This window comes from Phoxinus phoxinus (assembly GCF_949152265.1).
Source record: "Phoxinus phoxinus genome assembly, chromosome: 21".
Classification (NCBI taxonomy): Eukaryota; Metazoa; Chordata; class Actinopteri; order Cypriniformes; family Leuciscidae; genus Phoxinus; species Phoxinus phoxinus.
Genome location: NC_136896.1, coordinates 13,498,070 through 13,513,726, shown reverse-complemented (window position 1 = coordinate 13,513,726; position 15,657 = coordinate 13,498,070). Strand labels below are relative to the sequence as shown.

Genomic DNA, 15,657 nt, shown 5'->3' with positions numbered 1-15,657 from the left:
GTACAGCACCATCGTTCATGTTTCACAGCGTCCATTGGTTCTCGGTTCAGAAGTCAGATTGTAATCTGGATGGTTGTCAATTGGTCACCATCAGTCCTTGCGTTCTTTCACCTGGACGCCTCTGAGCTGGTGTATCATGTGATGAGGCAGCAGTTGATGCAGCGTGGGCCCAGTCTTCGCTTGAGCGCGCCTTTCTTAGGAGCCAGAATGGCTATAATGGCCTCGTCAAACACAGTTTTCAGACCTTTCTGTGTCAGTGCTGAGCATTCAACATAACAGCAGGCACCAATCTGGAAATGCATAGAAAATTAAGACATCATTTTAGACGTTCAATTTAGAATGTGCTGTTCTTTTCACTTTCCCTTTGACCCATGTCGGAATTTTCTCTCGATACAAAGTTTCCGTTTTATTTTAAACTTGAGAAATAGGAAGTATCCTTTCCCCCTCTCACCTCCTTTGCTAGCTTCTGGCCCTGTTCTGTCACAATGGGCTTCTCCTTCACATCGTTCAGCTTGGCAATAGTTTTGGGGTCATCCCGTAGGTCAATCTACAGCCAAAAAAGTAGACGGAGAGAGAGAAAGTAACAGTTAAGTAGGCTCAACGTGAGGGGTTAACTGTACAAGGACGGTAAATGAGATTGTTTTTAGAGCAGAAGGCTCCAGGAAATTTAACCCAAGACCAGATGGTGGCATGCGTCTACAGACTTCCCCTTTCACCTAAAAATTACCACCGGAGTTGTGTAGGAGGGTCTCCGCCCTCCCTGTTTCTAATTAAAATTCCACTTCATCTAAGTTTGAGTTTTTGCCAGCTACTCTCCACAACTCTCCATACATCCACTGAGGTATTAGCAAAACCACTACACAGCGTTGTACTTCCTTCACATCTTCCAATTAGACACATGGATCACAAATTTAAAGGTTTCCTTTAAGTATGTCAATGTTCATGGGTTGGCTATCAGCAGAAGTAAGTTAAATTTAATACTTTTTAATACCTTTTTTACTACCTTCAGAATTTTTTTTAAAACCATCACGAAACTGAATTGCAAGTGTTAATCAGCAACCTTTCTATCATTTACACAGATTTTGACATATATAACATACAAAAAAGCATAGATTTAGAGACTGATGTTGACAACATATTGCACATATTTATTTCACTTAGTAAATAAAAATAAAAAAAACATTTCTTTAAACAGCTCCGAAATTCCTTCATTGGAGTTCAATGAGTGGTGTTTAACTGCAGTGTTCAGACACCACAGAGCCTCCGCGCGCAGTGTTGGTGTGGCGCCCATGGCGACCCGGAGGTCAGACGTAGCTGGAGCCGTAGCGTTGGCCAGTAGGCCTACAGTGGCACTAATTCGCGGCGATGGTGGTGGAGGTGCAGCCGCACAGACAGCTGAGATTGGTAGAATTAACTGCTCTCTCCGAGCACGCATTCCATTTTTATGTTTAGTGGATTGCATATGCGACCGAAGTGCGTTAGCTCCCATCCAGTTGACATTGATGTTTTTTTTACACACCGAACAATAAGCCTGCCTGTTATTCCCTACTACAGGCCTGAGCCAGTCCTTAAACGCTGGTTCGTTCACCCAGCTATCAGAAAACTTGCATTTGCCCATGAAGACGACGTTGTCCAGTCGTTGAAGATATGCCTTGAAGCAAGTCTAAAATAAAACGTAAGCTAGCCACTTCTGTTGAGCGCGCAGTGTTCTGAGATGATGCCGAACGACCACTGAATATGACGTCAGCATCAAACATAAGTTGAGACGGAGACGAAAGATCTTTGATTATGTGCCCAGATATGCTAAAGCACATATTTAAACGAACTAACGCGAACGCAGATGGAATTTCAATCAGAATAATAGGACACCTGATAGTCTGAAAAAATAATACCTAATTTGGAAAAAATAATACCTCTGAGACCACATTTAACACTTTTAATGGCCTTAAATTTGACAATTTCGATTTATCACTTTTTAATACTTTTTAAAACCCCGCGGACACCCTGGGTTGGAAAAAAATCTAATATACATTTTTTGGATCAATATGGCTAGATAATTATAATAATAATAATTATTATCATTAGTAGTAGCTGAACCAAAAATATATATATAAAAAATGTATACAAGTATATATATATATATTAAGAAATATGACTCAACATTTCACAAATAAAAAAATAGAGTATTTAAGCAGAATAATTGAATTTTAAATTACAACTGTAAAATGACTGCAGTCTTAATTTCTTCATTTTCAAACATTCAACTTTATTTTGTCAGAAAACGCTTAAAGCTTCCCTTTATAATGAGAAGACTGTTGGTGCGTGTTGCATAATGAGCTGCCCATGTCACTCTGAAACATGCAGCGCATACATTTATTTAATCAAATCACAGCCTTTGTGATTTGACACAGCTCAGTAAATTAGATTGCGATTTCAGATTTATTTCAATTACTCATGTAGCTCTAGTTCAGGGTCCTTGTTCCCATGACTCTCTCTGGCCCCCTTTCGTATCGATTGCGCTGTATTCTGTATTCATCTCACTTCTGTGGTCTGATTAAGACGGGAACGGAACACACGGCGATAAACATGACCTGACAGGACTAGGGCTGATGACAAACCCTCACTCTCAACACACATACATGGTATATAGTAATTACCAACACAATCATAATAAGCCGTTTGAACAATTTCATCGACCATATGTCATGAACACTTGATGACCGAACCTTTTACGATAGCACACAATTCATTATCTTCAATCCATATTATCACAAATATAACCGCACATCAGTTACAACCACAATGCATTCTCACAGATCATAAATATCTGTAGCATCAGTAATTCTGACAGTCAACACAAAATGACCAAAGCCAGACAATGAATGTGTTTGTGCTATCTTTGGAATAGTATACTAGAGATGCACAATATAACATATAGATAATGAATATTTAATTGTGCATGCTTGTTTAGATTACCTTTTACCATCCATTTTAACACTCACCTAAAGTGAATCTTTGAAAACACAAATAATCGAATAGCATTGTTAAATGTAATCTTCATATTCATTATACTGTACATTATAGTTTTGTGATGCTGAAATTCACTTGTAGCATTTAAAATGATTATTTTTTGTTTTTAGTGGAGTATTATACATTTATTTAGACAAAATACTTTAGAATAAAGAACTCCAATAAGAAGGCTTATTGGTATCAGATAGAATTTTAATTATCACTGCATCCTATAATACCATACCAAGTCAAGTCAAAATGATTTATATAGCGCTTTTCACAATACAGAAAATCATGATGGTAATGTTTATCATGATGGCCTTTGTATTTAGCAGATTAGAATGGGGCGATAATATAGTTTACATTTTGCAATGATTCAAGCAATTAATCAGTTTAGATATGCTATATAGTATATATCGCCCTGCTATAGTAAGCGAGTACACTATATGTATGCAGATAAAGTTTGACATCCAAATTTATATATAGAGAGTTATATAGATAATATAATTACATTTGCGACCAAAAAAAATAAATAAATCAGGCACTTGAGACTTGCTATATAGTATATCGCTTTACATAAGGCCCTGTTTCCATCTGGTATGAAGATGCGTTTTTTCGTCGATCGGATCACAAGTGGACGACGCTAAATACAGGTGGAAACGGGGTATAAAATGTTTTGAGCTTGTCCACTTTCGACCACTTGCAGAGGTAGTTGAAAGCACATTCAACCGGATTGCTTTTGGAGTGTGATTGAACAGCCACTAAAGACCGCCTACTCTTCACCTACTGAACGGATGTGTATTCATTGCGGGATGCGTTATTGGGACACGCGCTTGTCAGACGGGATTTAAACTTGGGTCAAGATGATAACTGGACACCAATATAGCAACACTGTAGCATACTAGTTTTCCAAATGTTTTTGTTACAAATTTGTGCACCCCTTTACATACAATTACAAAAAGAAGGCAGTATACTGAATAATATTGTGCCATTTGTGTAGCAAAGTGTGTAAACCTGAGTCCCGATGAGCAGGTAAGGGACGTTCGGCGCGTACTCCTGCAGCTCAGGGACCCACTCCTCTCTTACGTTCTGGAAGCTGGCCGGATTCACCACGGAGAAGCAAATGAGGAAGACATCTGTCATGGGGTAGGACAGAGGTCGCAGGCGATCATAGTCCTCCTGTCAGACCAGAGGACACTGGGTAAAAACAAGCACAGAGCCTTCTACTGTTCATCAGTCAACAATGTTTTTTTTTTTTTTTTTTAAAGCATCAAAAGTTCAGAAACATTTACTTTAGTAAAATACCCTAATATGGATTCACTTTGAATACAGTGTAATTTCCTTCTCCACAAATCTTAACTAATAGCATCCTCCACTGTATTGAATCAGAGTCCACAAATTCTCTACATTGGAAACATTATCAGCAATCACTTAAGCAGCAACCAGAAATTACCCGCTGACCCTAATGATCGAGCAGAGATTAATATGATTTAGATTATGACTCGTGACCCATAAATCCATATTTCACTCAATAGCATTTCCTCTATCTCCTCATTCGTTCTTTTAAACAGCCCAGAGACATCGACATGTCCTCTGGAAACCAGAAACCCCAGACACTACAACAGATAAGCCTGGATTTACAGGGGACATGTGACTGATATTTTTGGGAGCTTGTTTTTTCCAATGTGTGTTTGTGTGTCTCCACACGCAGTGTGTGTGTGTTGGTATGCAATCATCCATGGTTATTCTTTCTAACGAGAGTGTGTCTAAACTGTAACAGCATGTGCCTCTGGCCATGCGTCGCAGTACAAACATTTCATTTGCAACCGGCACCACTCAGGAACGGTCTTGAGCTTCCAGAAATGAAACTTTAGAAATGTGGCTTCGGAGTTTAATTTACCATGACGCATCTCATCTAGGAGCACCTTCTGCATCTGAACCGCGAGGGACGTTACTAACAACTGCCGACTTAAGATTGCGAGGGAAAGTACTTCTGCGAGTTTCTGTAACTTGGAGTTCAGGGTTGCATAAGCCTTTATGTGGGGTCATATTAGAGACATTTTAGTGACATTTTGAGGGCGTTCACTGTCTATTGTTAATAGTGTAGAGATGTATAAAAGCACAGCTCACACAGAAGTCACTTTCAGCTTTCTGTTGGTCAATGTGGCAAATTCGTGGCACCAACAAACACAAACGAAATCTGTGTGGGGTTTAATTTTAGCCCTGCACGTCAAACACCATATCGCATGGATTCCTATTAGAATTACTGGATTTTGCCCACAAAATTTCACTGAGCAATGGTAAATTTAATCTCAGCTTTAGCGTAGGATGTAGGATGTAGGACACTGGGGGAAAGCTATGTCAAAAACGCACTCCGTACACACAACACAGCCAGACAGTCGCTCATCCATCAAGAAGATTGGCGAGCGATATAAACCTTCTGTTTTTACTTGCAACTGTCAATGTTTCAAGGCCAAATGTGCTGTTCTGTGGCTGAGATATGAACCTGCGATATATAACCTTTAGAATTACAGCCGAAACGGTTTGCTACCGCTGTGGGGAGATCGTCCTGTCCCTTCCACATGACAAATCAGGATTTGTTGCAACATAACCTGACAAAACAAAGTTGAGCAGGTGCATCTGTGTTGTAAGTGAGACTGTTGTGTCAGTGTGTGTTGCCCCTGTGGGCCAACATGCGTTATAAATATACTCGGTGCCCATCCTTTGGCCTGTTCAAACATTCTACAGGGGGCAGGGTGGGAGGGATGGTATTATTTACAGCTGGCCTTTGCCAAAACTGAATGTAGAATAAGCCAACACATCATCCTCCCACGTCTCCTGCTACCACCAGAGAACACACATTTAACACAAGTTTATATCCATGTTGGGAGTCGCTAATGAAATATAGAGATGCTACTAACTTAAAGGTGAAATGTATAATTTCCAAGCCACTAGCAGCACCAAAAAGAATTGTAATTTGTTTGTTCAAAAGGCTCAATCTGGTTGAAGACAACACTGGATCAAACTACTACCTCCTGTCCAAAACATGGCTTGAAATTCATTATTTTGACAATTATAATGCCTGTTGCTGCTGGGGAGAACTGGGAGTAGTAATGAAAGATGAAACTTTGTTAGTTTATTGCACAGGGTATACTGGCATTGAAATACTTATGACATTAGATCTCTGCAAACATCAAACACACCTGATTCAAATCATCTGCTTGTTAGTAAAGACTACAAGACCCCAGATGGGTGTCAGATAAGAGAGAGAAACTCAAAAATGTGCTGTGTTGGGTGTACACCAGGACCATTAAAACGTCCACACACGCAAAAAAAAATAAAAAATGCAGTAATTTCATCAACTAAGCAGCAGATGTGCTTTGATGACAGACAAAAAAAAAAGACACGCGTCCCCAAGACGCGTCTCTTCCGCATTCTCATATTCCAATAGATGTATATGGGAGTGTCACAACTGTCTTTTTCAATGGCTCAGGTTTGACTAATAATTTTTAGTCAGTTGTAATGAAGCTAAAATACATTTTGATTGTTGCCTGTGAAAACCAGTTGATTAAATATGTTTTTATATTAGTGCTTCATTCCCTTGTAAACGCCCTGTGACGGCTTATGACCCAGAGCTTGTTAATAATGAAATATGTGACATTTCTAGGGAAACTGTATGTGTGTGCGCGTATACCTGTGTGTACGTGAGTGCAATGCTCTTTTGGGAGCTGAGGGAAATGGATTGAAAAAAAGCGAGACAGCAGCCTAATGCAGTGAACCTGGAAACACCCTTCTCTGCTGCCGTCATTACCATAAAGCTCTCCCTCAAGCTGATACCACTGACAACAGACAGGCTCAGAATGCACACGTTTCTCCTGGAGTATGAGCACAGTGACAATACAGTCAATTGTGCACAGCTTCTCCTCCACACATAGTACTGTATAAGACAACTGCTTCTGTCCCTTTTCTATTCTTTGCTTCTTACAAAAGCATATCTGATATGGGATGGAGGAGGACTATCAGCTGTTTGTTATCTGTACTGAGATGCCTAGTCACTAGCAGTTGTAACGTGACGTATTCGTCTCGAACCGTCACGGTACGGACGTCATGGTTCGGTGCATACAGTCAGACGACGAATACAGTCGGTCACAGACGATACACACTCCAATCCACAAGGGGGCGTGTACGGTAATGCAACGCTGTTTGTTAACCGTCACACCCGGAAAAAGAGGTGAAGAAGAAGAGACGATCTACGCACCAACACAAAACAAAAGTTCAGATGGCACGCAAGAGCTTGCTAGTAGCCTATAAGCTGAGTTTCGATTAATTTTTGTGACGCAATCCACTAACTTCATGGAAAGGAAACCGGAACGGCAGAAAGCGGCATCCTGTTTGTTTTTTCTTTGTTTTACAAAAGCACAATGTTTTGTTATAATAGTGAACGTACACAAATAAAAATAGACCCTTTGCAGTTTCAAATGAAGTCTTACTTGTATGACCATAAATTACATAGTATTTTAAGTTGTTATAATGAGACAAAATCATTTGGCATTGTGCCCCTTCACTCACGGTCTCCACGTGGAAAGGTGAAGTAGGCCATTTTTTCCCCTTCATGCTCATATTTCTTGAAAAAGCGTAATATTGAACTTTGTACATCCACCATTGTCACAGCACAAGTTTTATATTTTGTACTATTATAACACAAGAGATGCTTTTCAGTTTTGTAGCTGATTGTGATCAAAAATACCTTTTGTTTTTTATCAGCGCTACAAAAAAATATGACCTATGCAAGAGTGCATTCTGTTTACTGCTTATTGCTTAATACTCTAGTCTAAAGGAGGCTGACCTGTACCACCTTACAAGGGACTGAATGCAGCTAGTTGGAACAAACTGTAATTTGCACTACTGTCTGTTCTAAATAAATGAAAAGAAACCTAGCATTTGGGAATTTGTTGTTTTTTCCTGTTGTACCAAACTCGTATCGAACCTTGACCCCAAAACCAAGGTATGTACCGAATCGTGACTTCTAAGTACAGTTACACCCCTTCCAGTCACTGTCCTTTACTTCCTACAGAGATCGGAATTATGTATATGCCTTCATTCTACCTAAGACACACACACTCAGTTTAAAATACATTTGTGTGTTGGGAGTTAGGGTTGCAAAATCAGGGACATCCATTCAAGCCTCTAGTATATTACTACTATATTGTATAACATATGTTTTATATCAGCATCAGTCGGCATCTATAGTAATATATGCTATACTGTTCTGTGTTCCAACCATACAGTGTTGATTGTGTTTGGTTTTATTGCAGCACAATTTACAACATTGGGCTAACAAAGCAAGCATCCATCCATCCATCCATCCATCCATCCATCCATCACTCAGATTGCAATTGCCTTGCCCTTTTCTCTTCCCTCAGCCCTTGACATTCAGATTAGATTTCAATCTGCCTGACTGTACAGTGTTGCTGTAAGATTCCCACAGTCACAGAGATGAGTTGAGAGAGTGAGTGAGAGACCAATAAGGTACAGAGAGAGGGGGAAAGTGTTTTTACACTGCTGTTCCTATGAAACATTTATCTCAAGAGCCCCTCTGCTCTCCATTTACTGCATGTATGCATGTTTTCCTGTACTCCTAATTTAATCAGATTTAACCTCAATGTACATGTGTGAGTGAGCGACCATAAATTCTGAGGTCCATCTTTGTCTGTCAATCTTCTGTATAATAAGTATGTGAATGTGTGTTATGTTTATCTGTATGGATTTGATGTGGTGAAATAAGTGGGTCAATCTGCAGTTGATAGTCTCTTTGCTGTTAGCACCTCATTCCTTACATAAGACAACAGGAATCAGAGAGAGAAAGAGAATGAAAAATCAGCAAGCTAAAATTACCCACAAGGCCCACTTATGCAAGTTGAAGAATAAAAGTGGGAATGTAATGGTTGGGTGATTTTCCACAGAACGTTTAATATTCAGAAAGAAGGCGACTTGGGAAAGGGAAGGAGATGAAGAATGAAAGAAAAAAAGAAAGAGGCTCCTCTGCCGTTATCCATTCCAAAGAGAATAATTCATGGCTGTGTTTACTCAGATTAATTGAAGCTAGCTGTGCGGTACAGCGAATAAACACACACAGGCGGATTACTCAGCCCAGATGAAGCTCAGTCAGGTCTTTCCTTTCACACTTCCTCCAAGAGTTAAAGCAGACTCTGGGCAGATGCTTTAGATGTGGTTTTCTGCACCTGGGACAACCAGCAAGTAAAAAAACAAACAAACAAAAACACACCCAACAATAACATCTGAGGTGGGAGCAAATGTGGTCTGTAGATAGACAAAATATCAGTGACCTTATTGGCATCAGTCTGCAGCTACGATCCAGAATGCTTGGTCTCACTACATTGGCTCCCTGTAACTGCAAACATAAAATTCAAGGCTCTGACCGTTCATTGATGACTGACTCTGGGACTGCATCCTCCTACTTACCACTTTCCTTTGAGGTCAGTGAGTAAGACATACCTGATGGTGCCATCCATCACAATGATGCACACACTCAATAACAAGAACCTTCACTCTCTCTCTCTGTACCTTTTACCTTATCTTCTGAGACCATTCAAATCTTCAAGAAATGGTCACTTCTGTGATTACAATGATCCTTTTCTCTTTCCTGCAATTACACTACTGCTTTAGCTTTTACACTGTTCTGATTTACTATTTTTCTGATTCCAACCAAGGCTTAGATGGTAAAACATGCATCTACCTACATTTCTGCAAAATTCTAAAAACATACCTATACATAGTGTATCGTTAACTAAACATACCTATACAATAAACACACGCCACACCCGTTTCTCTCTCTGCACTGGCTTCCAGTTATGGCTTGCATCAAGTTAAAGACTTTGGTGCTTGCCTACAGGAGTATCAGTCTCAACATAAAAGTAATTATCACAAGTCAATTTCATTCAGTCTGCAATTTGTGTGCTTTTGCAGTCCTGTCTCCACTAATAAAAGACATAATATGTTTGTTTGTTGCTCAAACTCAATGTCCTTCTTTCATCCCAGAAATAGAATAGTAAGAATTCAAAGCAGTTGCAGATAAAAGGAACATTATGCGAGAACCTCAAAAATATGAAAAATGTTATGGTGTAAAATCCCTTCTAGTTATCTGGCTGGTCATGAGGTAGACCGAGCCCCAGAAAGGGAAAAAGGCAGTCACATACACCGGGTGGGATTGAAAAAGCAATGCAGACTGCAGCTGTGCTTCACATCTGGGGCCCCAGTTCCCTCTCTGAGGCTTATCAAGAACCTGTCAACTCAAAGCCCTGTTAAAACATCACCCGAGTGAATAAAGAAAAAGGTGAAGGACAGAGTAGAGGACGAAAGGTCTGGATTAGATGGTTGAGACCGAGCTGTGAGACAGATGTCAACATCTAAGAGTTAGCCCCTTAACTGACACTATCCAGTTCTCTGACTCCTCCTGAGGCCATTAGCATGTCAGGACCAATCAGACGGAGAGTCCGTGAAGACATCCAACTGACATGTATCTGCTTATGAGCTAAAGGACGCCCTCTTGCTTAGCAATCACAGGCTTGAAACTATTTTTAACAGCTCAAACAGAATGAACATCTGCCTATTCTTCCAATATTGCTACCATTTATTCACTGCAAAGTGTGCCAGAAAACTCTCCTTTCACTCCTCCCAGTGAGGTTTAAAATACATGGAGCACACACTCATTTACACACGTCTGAGAAGGGCAAGTTACCCTTTGTCATACACAGGGAATCCTGATGAGGTCTTTTATCTAGTCGATGCAGAACAGAATGTTTAGGAATATATAAATTGGAATAGTGTAGTCAAGTGCACAATAACTAAACGAAAAACTAATTATAGATTTGAGATGTCTAAAAGCCAATTCACACTGCGTCGTCAGTCACCAGATTACAGCACGTCACTTCTCAGACATTCCAAGACCCGACAAATGGCGATTAAAAAAAAATTATCAGCAAAAATAAGAGCCGACCAAAGGCAATAGGCGTAACGCACACTTATCTGACAAAACCCGATGAAGTGTCTTTTACTGTCTGTTGGTGCAGTGTAAACTGCCCTTAAAAGTATAAACAGCCAATTAGATCTTTTAAACACTGCTCTGCAGCAGGCATTTTATTACTTTCAAACATTTCAGGTTCAAAGAACTAAAATGTTTGGCAACTAAAAGACACACACACTATTTTTTTCTGATATAGTTTCATAAACAGTAATATAAATACTGGCTCCAAATAGTACATGGCATTTTAGTGGAATGTAATGTGGATGTGAGCAGTGAAGGTTTTGATCTTTCTTCATGCATCGAGAGTGTGTGTGTGTGTGTGTGTGTTCAATCCTGGACATGTGCAGAGAAGATATAGGGCCCCATCATTTCTGATATGCAGAAAACATAAAATGAGTCACAGAATCCACTCATAAAAGTTTAACTTACAGTAAAACACAGAATGGTCACACAACTTTTGGATGAATAAATCAAAAGTAGGGCTGTACATTTAATCAATGATTAAACTGTTGATTAAAAGTTTTATGAATTCAATTGATTTGACATGGATTGAGTATTAAAATTTAATTAAACCATTAAAATGGAATTTGGGAAAGTTTCAGAGCACCATAAATAATCATAAAAGTAGTCCATATGACTCATGCTCTACAAAGCCATGATAGGTTTGTGTGAGTCAAACTGAAATTAAAGCTATTAGCTCAAAATCCTGCTTGACAGTGATGGTTACCATTCGGTTTCGTTGTATGGAAAAAATCAGCTTGGCTGTGGCACCATTAACATTTTCTTTTGCGTTCAGCAAACATTTCAAAAGTCATGAGTGATTAAATGATTTTAGGTTGAACTGCTTCTTTAAGTCTGTCCTGAACATCAGCTTTAAATTTAACCCTCTTTCCTGTTCTTCAGCTAAATGAATCCTCTTGATCAAGTGATCGGTCATGGTTTCTGTACGGCACTAACTGGTGCCAGCTGTGAAGAGAAGCTGCATGTGGGAAGGATTTTCTGTGTTTGAACTGCTTCAAAACTAAATCCCACCACTTGGCCCTCAGTGACACTTTTACACATCTGGCCCACCACTCACATTTTTTGTCTTTTTAAAGGATGACGCTCAATGGAAACTGAATCAGATGCACTACTCCACAGTTTAAGAACTAAGAGCTTCAAACGAAGTGGATTTTATCTCATGGATTTGGTAATTGCTGAAGTCCTGGCCATCATTTTGTCTGTTTCATGATCAACATTAAAACAGCATGAAAAAAAAAATGAGGATTTAGTTTTCTAGATGAATTAAACTATACTAACACTACATGGCAAAAACACTCTGATGTCTTTATTGCAACCTCGTGGAATGTTAATTTAAATCAGCCATCTTCAACTGTTCAAACGAAATTGTCTGATGCTTATTTAATTGTAGAATGGCAAAGAAAGTTTCACAAGACATGGAATCCATAGTAAATAAATCATTCATCAGAGATCAAAGACTATGAGATATTCAGCTTTTAACAGTTCAAGCCTGTTTCTGAATTATTGGCCCTGGGCGAGAAGGCATCTTAGAGTTCAATCTACATTTACAGCTATGTGCTTAGTAGATTCATGCATACCGACACGGTGCACTGTTGTGGAAACAACTTCAATTAGACAGCCTGACACACGACACGCATACTTAAAAGTTAAATTATATGGGCATAGGCTGCATTCAAATAAGCATACTTCCCTATTACTGTAGTGGCAAAAAAAAAAAACAGGATGGGAAAAGAGTTTTACTCTAGTGTGTAAGAATTATTCGTAAAATAGGCTAGTAGCAAAAAAGTATCCGTGTGGCCGACTACTTCCAGTGAGATTCTGAAGTGTGCATCCCATTGGAATCTTTACTATCCCATGTGGCTAAGAGGCTTTGTGAATGGAAGTGAAGCGATGCAACTGAACTGTCATGACAAAGACAACATGATAAATGTAATGCGTCCGGACACACATTCACACTATAAATACGTTTTGTGAAGTAATTGGTTATTCAAGAGAAGTACCAACAAAGAGAGTACGAGATTTAGGCAAAGCCTTTGCCTTTCAGGATACAGGTTTTAAAATTCCCATTTATACTGCTAAAACTCCGGATACTTATTTCTTTAGACTAGACCACCTTGGAGAATAATTGTCAAAGGCCATATGGCAAGTTGAGATCTTCTTTCATGATCACTTTCAACATCTTGGTTAAGACACAAAAACAGAGGAAGTAAAGATTTCAGATTGCCGTTGCATTCCCACTGCTTCACATGTTGATCTTTCCTCTGAGAGTCACCAGTGTGTGTTCACCTGTTGAGTTTGGCAGAGGCTTGGTGATGAAAGGGACAGTTCACTCAAAAAGGAAAATGCTGTAATCTAACCCTCACCACTCATCTTGTTCCAAAACCATATGACTTTCTTCTGTGGAGCACAAAACGAGACGTAGACAGAATTCCATCTGTTTCCATTATAACGAATACGACTGAGACTGCCAGGCTGACTGACATCATCTTTTTTTGTTCCATAAAAGAAATTAAGTGATACGGGTTTGGAACGACATGAAAGTGAGTAAATGATGACAGAATATATTTCTGGAGGAATGATCCCTTTAAATCAGATGCATGCATATGATGCCAAAAAGACTCTGAATGGATTTGAACAGGCCACCGTGTACTTCGCCTGTATTGATCGAGTTACTATTGCTAATGAAAAAGCCTCAGGCCAAAGAGAGAAGAATGGTTTAACCCTACCTGACCTGCAGTGTCATACAGCCCCAGCAGGTACTGTTTTCCCCCAACGTTCACACTCACTGAAAACAAAAATCACAAATTATTATTTTAAATATGATACAGGATCATTTAAAATATCTTTCTTTTTAATTAAAGAAAAAGGCTGTTTCTTTATTTTCTCTGTTGATCTTTGAACAAGTTAAAGAAAAATGCAAATTGAAGTTAATTTCTTATCAGGTGAAAGAGGGATGCAAATTTGTTTTATTTATGATCGAGTGAAAGAGATACTCAGTTTGGTTTGATTTATTTCTGTTCAAGTAAAAGAGGGATGCACATTTATTTTATTAATTTCTCATCAAGTGAAAGACGCACTCAATTTGTTTGTATTTACTTCTAATCAAATGAAGAAGAAAGTCAATTGTTTTTTATTTATTTCTGATCAAGGGAAACGTTATGAATCGTGCCATAAGGATGCAGATGTGCACCAGTTGCATCCTCAGCCCACAGGTGGTTTCCATTATCTAAACACAAGCGCAACACAATGCAAGTGACTTCGAGGTCTTGTAAATACCACTAAATAAACGTTAAATACATTTTACATCAAATACACACTGAAATATTGATTAATGTTCATTATGTCGCAGTGACACGCTGGTATATTTACCTGCATAATGATCAAAAACAGTGGGCACATATTCCTCTGGAAAGGCGTCGTTGGCATAGCTCATCAGCAGACAAGTTTTTCCAACGGCGCCGTCGCCGACAACCACGCATTTCAACATGATGCTGCCGGTTCCGTTTGCCATGACGATAATAAAACGCTTGAATTCACCATCTTCATCTGCTAGAGATATATCCCGCTTTATTGGAGCTCCCTTTAGGCGTCACCGCCAGCAGCAGCGCCGCGCTTGGTCTGCAAAAACAGCTGAAATGCCATTTCCTCACCCCGCTTCACAAATTTGGCATTGACTGAGGTGTTCCCCCTTTAAATACTGGCACACGCCGAGCGCGTGCCGCTCCAGCGAGATGGAAGCAAGCGATAAACTTCGCGTTACAAAGACACCAACCTGAAAAGCGCGTGCACAACACTATACGCCCTCTCCGCTGTCCCACTTTCCCTACTTTCCAACCCCAGTATCACCTCCTCTGACTCTTGAGCCCAACGCGGATTGACTTGAGACATAGGCGGGGTAATAACTCTGGATCAAGGGATCAACTATAAAAATGGGTTATTAGCCTATGTCAGAATCAACCAGACATGATTAAACAAATACCAGTCCGCATCTTCTGGATCTGAGAGAGTCTGACTGAGACTAATTCCCCATTAAAAGGGCAGAAAGTTCAGGAATATAAAAAGTAGGCTACTCCAGAAAACACCTTAGAAAATAATGATTTATTGCTATTTTCCAAACATAGGCTGGCTCAAATAATACACTTGCAGTAGCCTAATAAAGTATTTGTTGGGATTCACTTTGTTAATGCTGTCTCAGTTGTATCACTCATGATCAAAACGATTTAAAGGTTCAATTATTGTGATTTAGGCTAAACATTAAATAATTAGTTTTTACTTTAATAACATATGTTTGCTGCTATGCACTGGACTTATATAGGCCTACTGACAGCCATTTATAATCTTTGATGAAACATGGACTTGACTATAATTTGCTTTCACTTGGCAGAACGGGGTTTTATACGCTAGCAGTTGGTATTCTTATTTATAAGTTTATAAGTTGTTGCTATCACAAGTCATATTTTTCGTTTCTGCACTTTCTAGATGATCCCTAACACCTGATCGCAGTCCAATCAGCTGGAAGCGGGCAGGCTGGTCAAGGATGCGCTGCTGTATCACTTTTGACAGCTACTGCAGGAGTCACGTGA

At 39.4% G+C, this 15,657-nt stretch overlaps 1 protein-coding gene across 1 annotated transcript; it reads right to left on the bottom strand.

Moving 5' to 3' along the window:
* Nucleotides 1-62: 62 nt before the first annotated feature.
* Nucleotides 63-14,971, bottom strand: rhoq (ras homolog family member Q). The gene is made up of 5 exons (XM_079595885.1): nt 14,444-14,971; nt 13,801-13,859; nt 4,024-4,188; nt 452-547; nt 63-290 (listed from the first exon to the last, which is right to left on the bottom strand). The coding sequence occupies exons 1-5, from the start codon at nt 14,583-14,585 to the stop codon at nt 135-137; spliced, it is 618 nt and encodes a 205-aa protein (XP_079452011.1). The 5' UTR covers nt 14,586-14,971; the 3' UTR covers nt 63-134.
* Between the last annotated feature and the right edge of the window lie 686 nt (nt 14,972-15,657).

Excerpts from the sequence above, each read along its gene's own strand:
- rhoq (XM_079595885.1), bottom strand. The coding sequence starts at position 14,585 with ATGGCAAACGGAACCGGCAGCATCATGTTGAAATGCGTGGTTGTCGGC. Across the intron at positions 4,189-13,800 it reads TGTATGACACTGCAGGTCAG|GAGGACTATGATCGCCTGCG; the intron begins GTAGGGTTAAAC and ends CTGGTCTGACAG. Across the intron at positions 548-4,023 it reads ACCTGCTCATCGGGACTCAG|ATTGACCTACGGGATGACCC; the intron begins GTTTACACACTT and ends TTTTGGCTGTAG.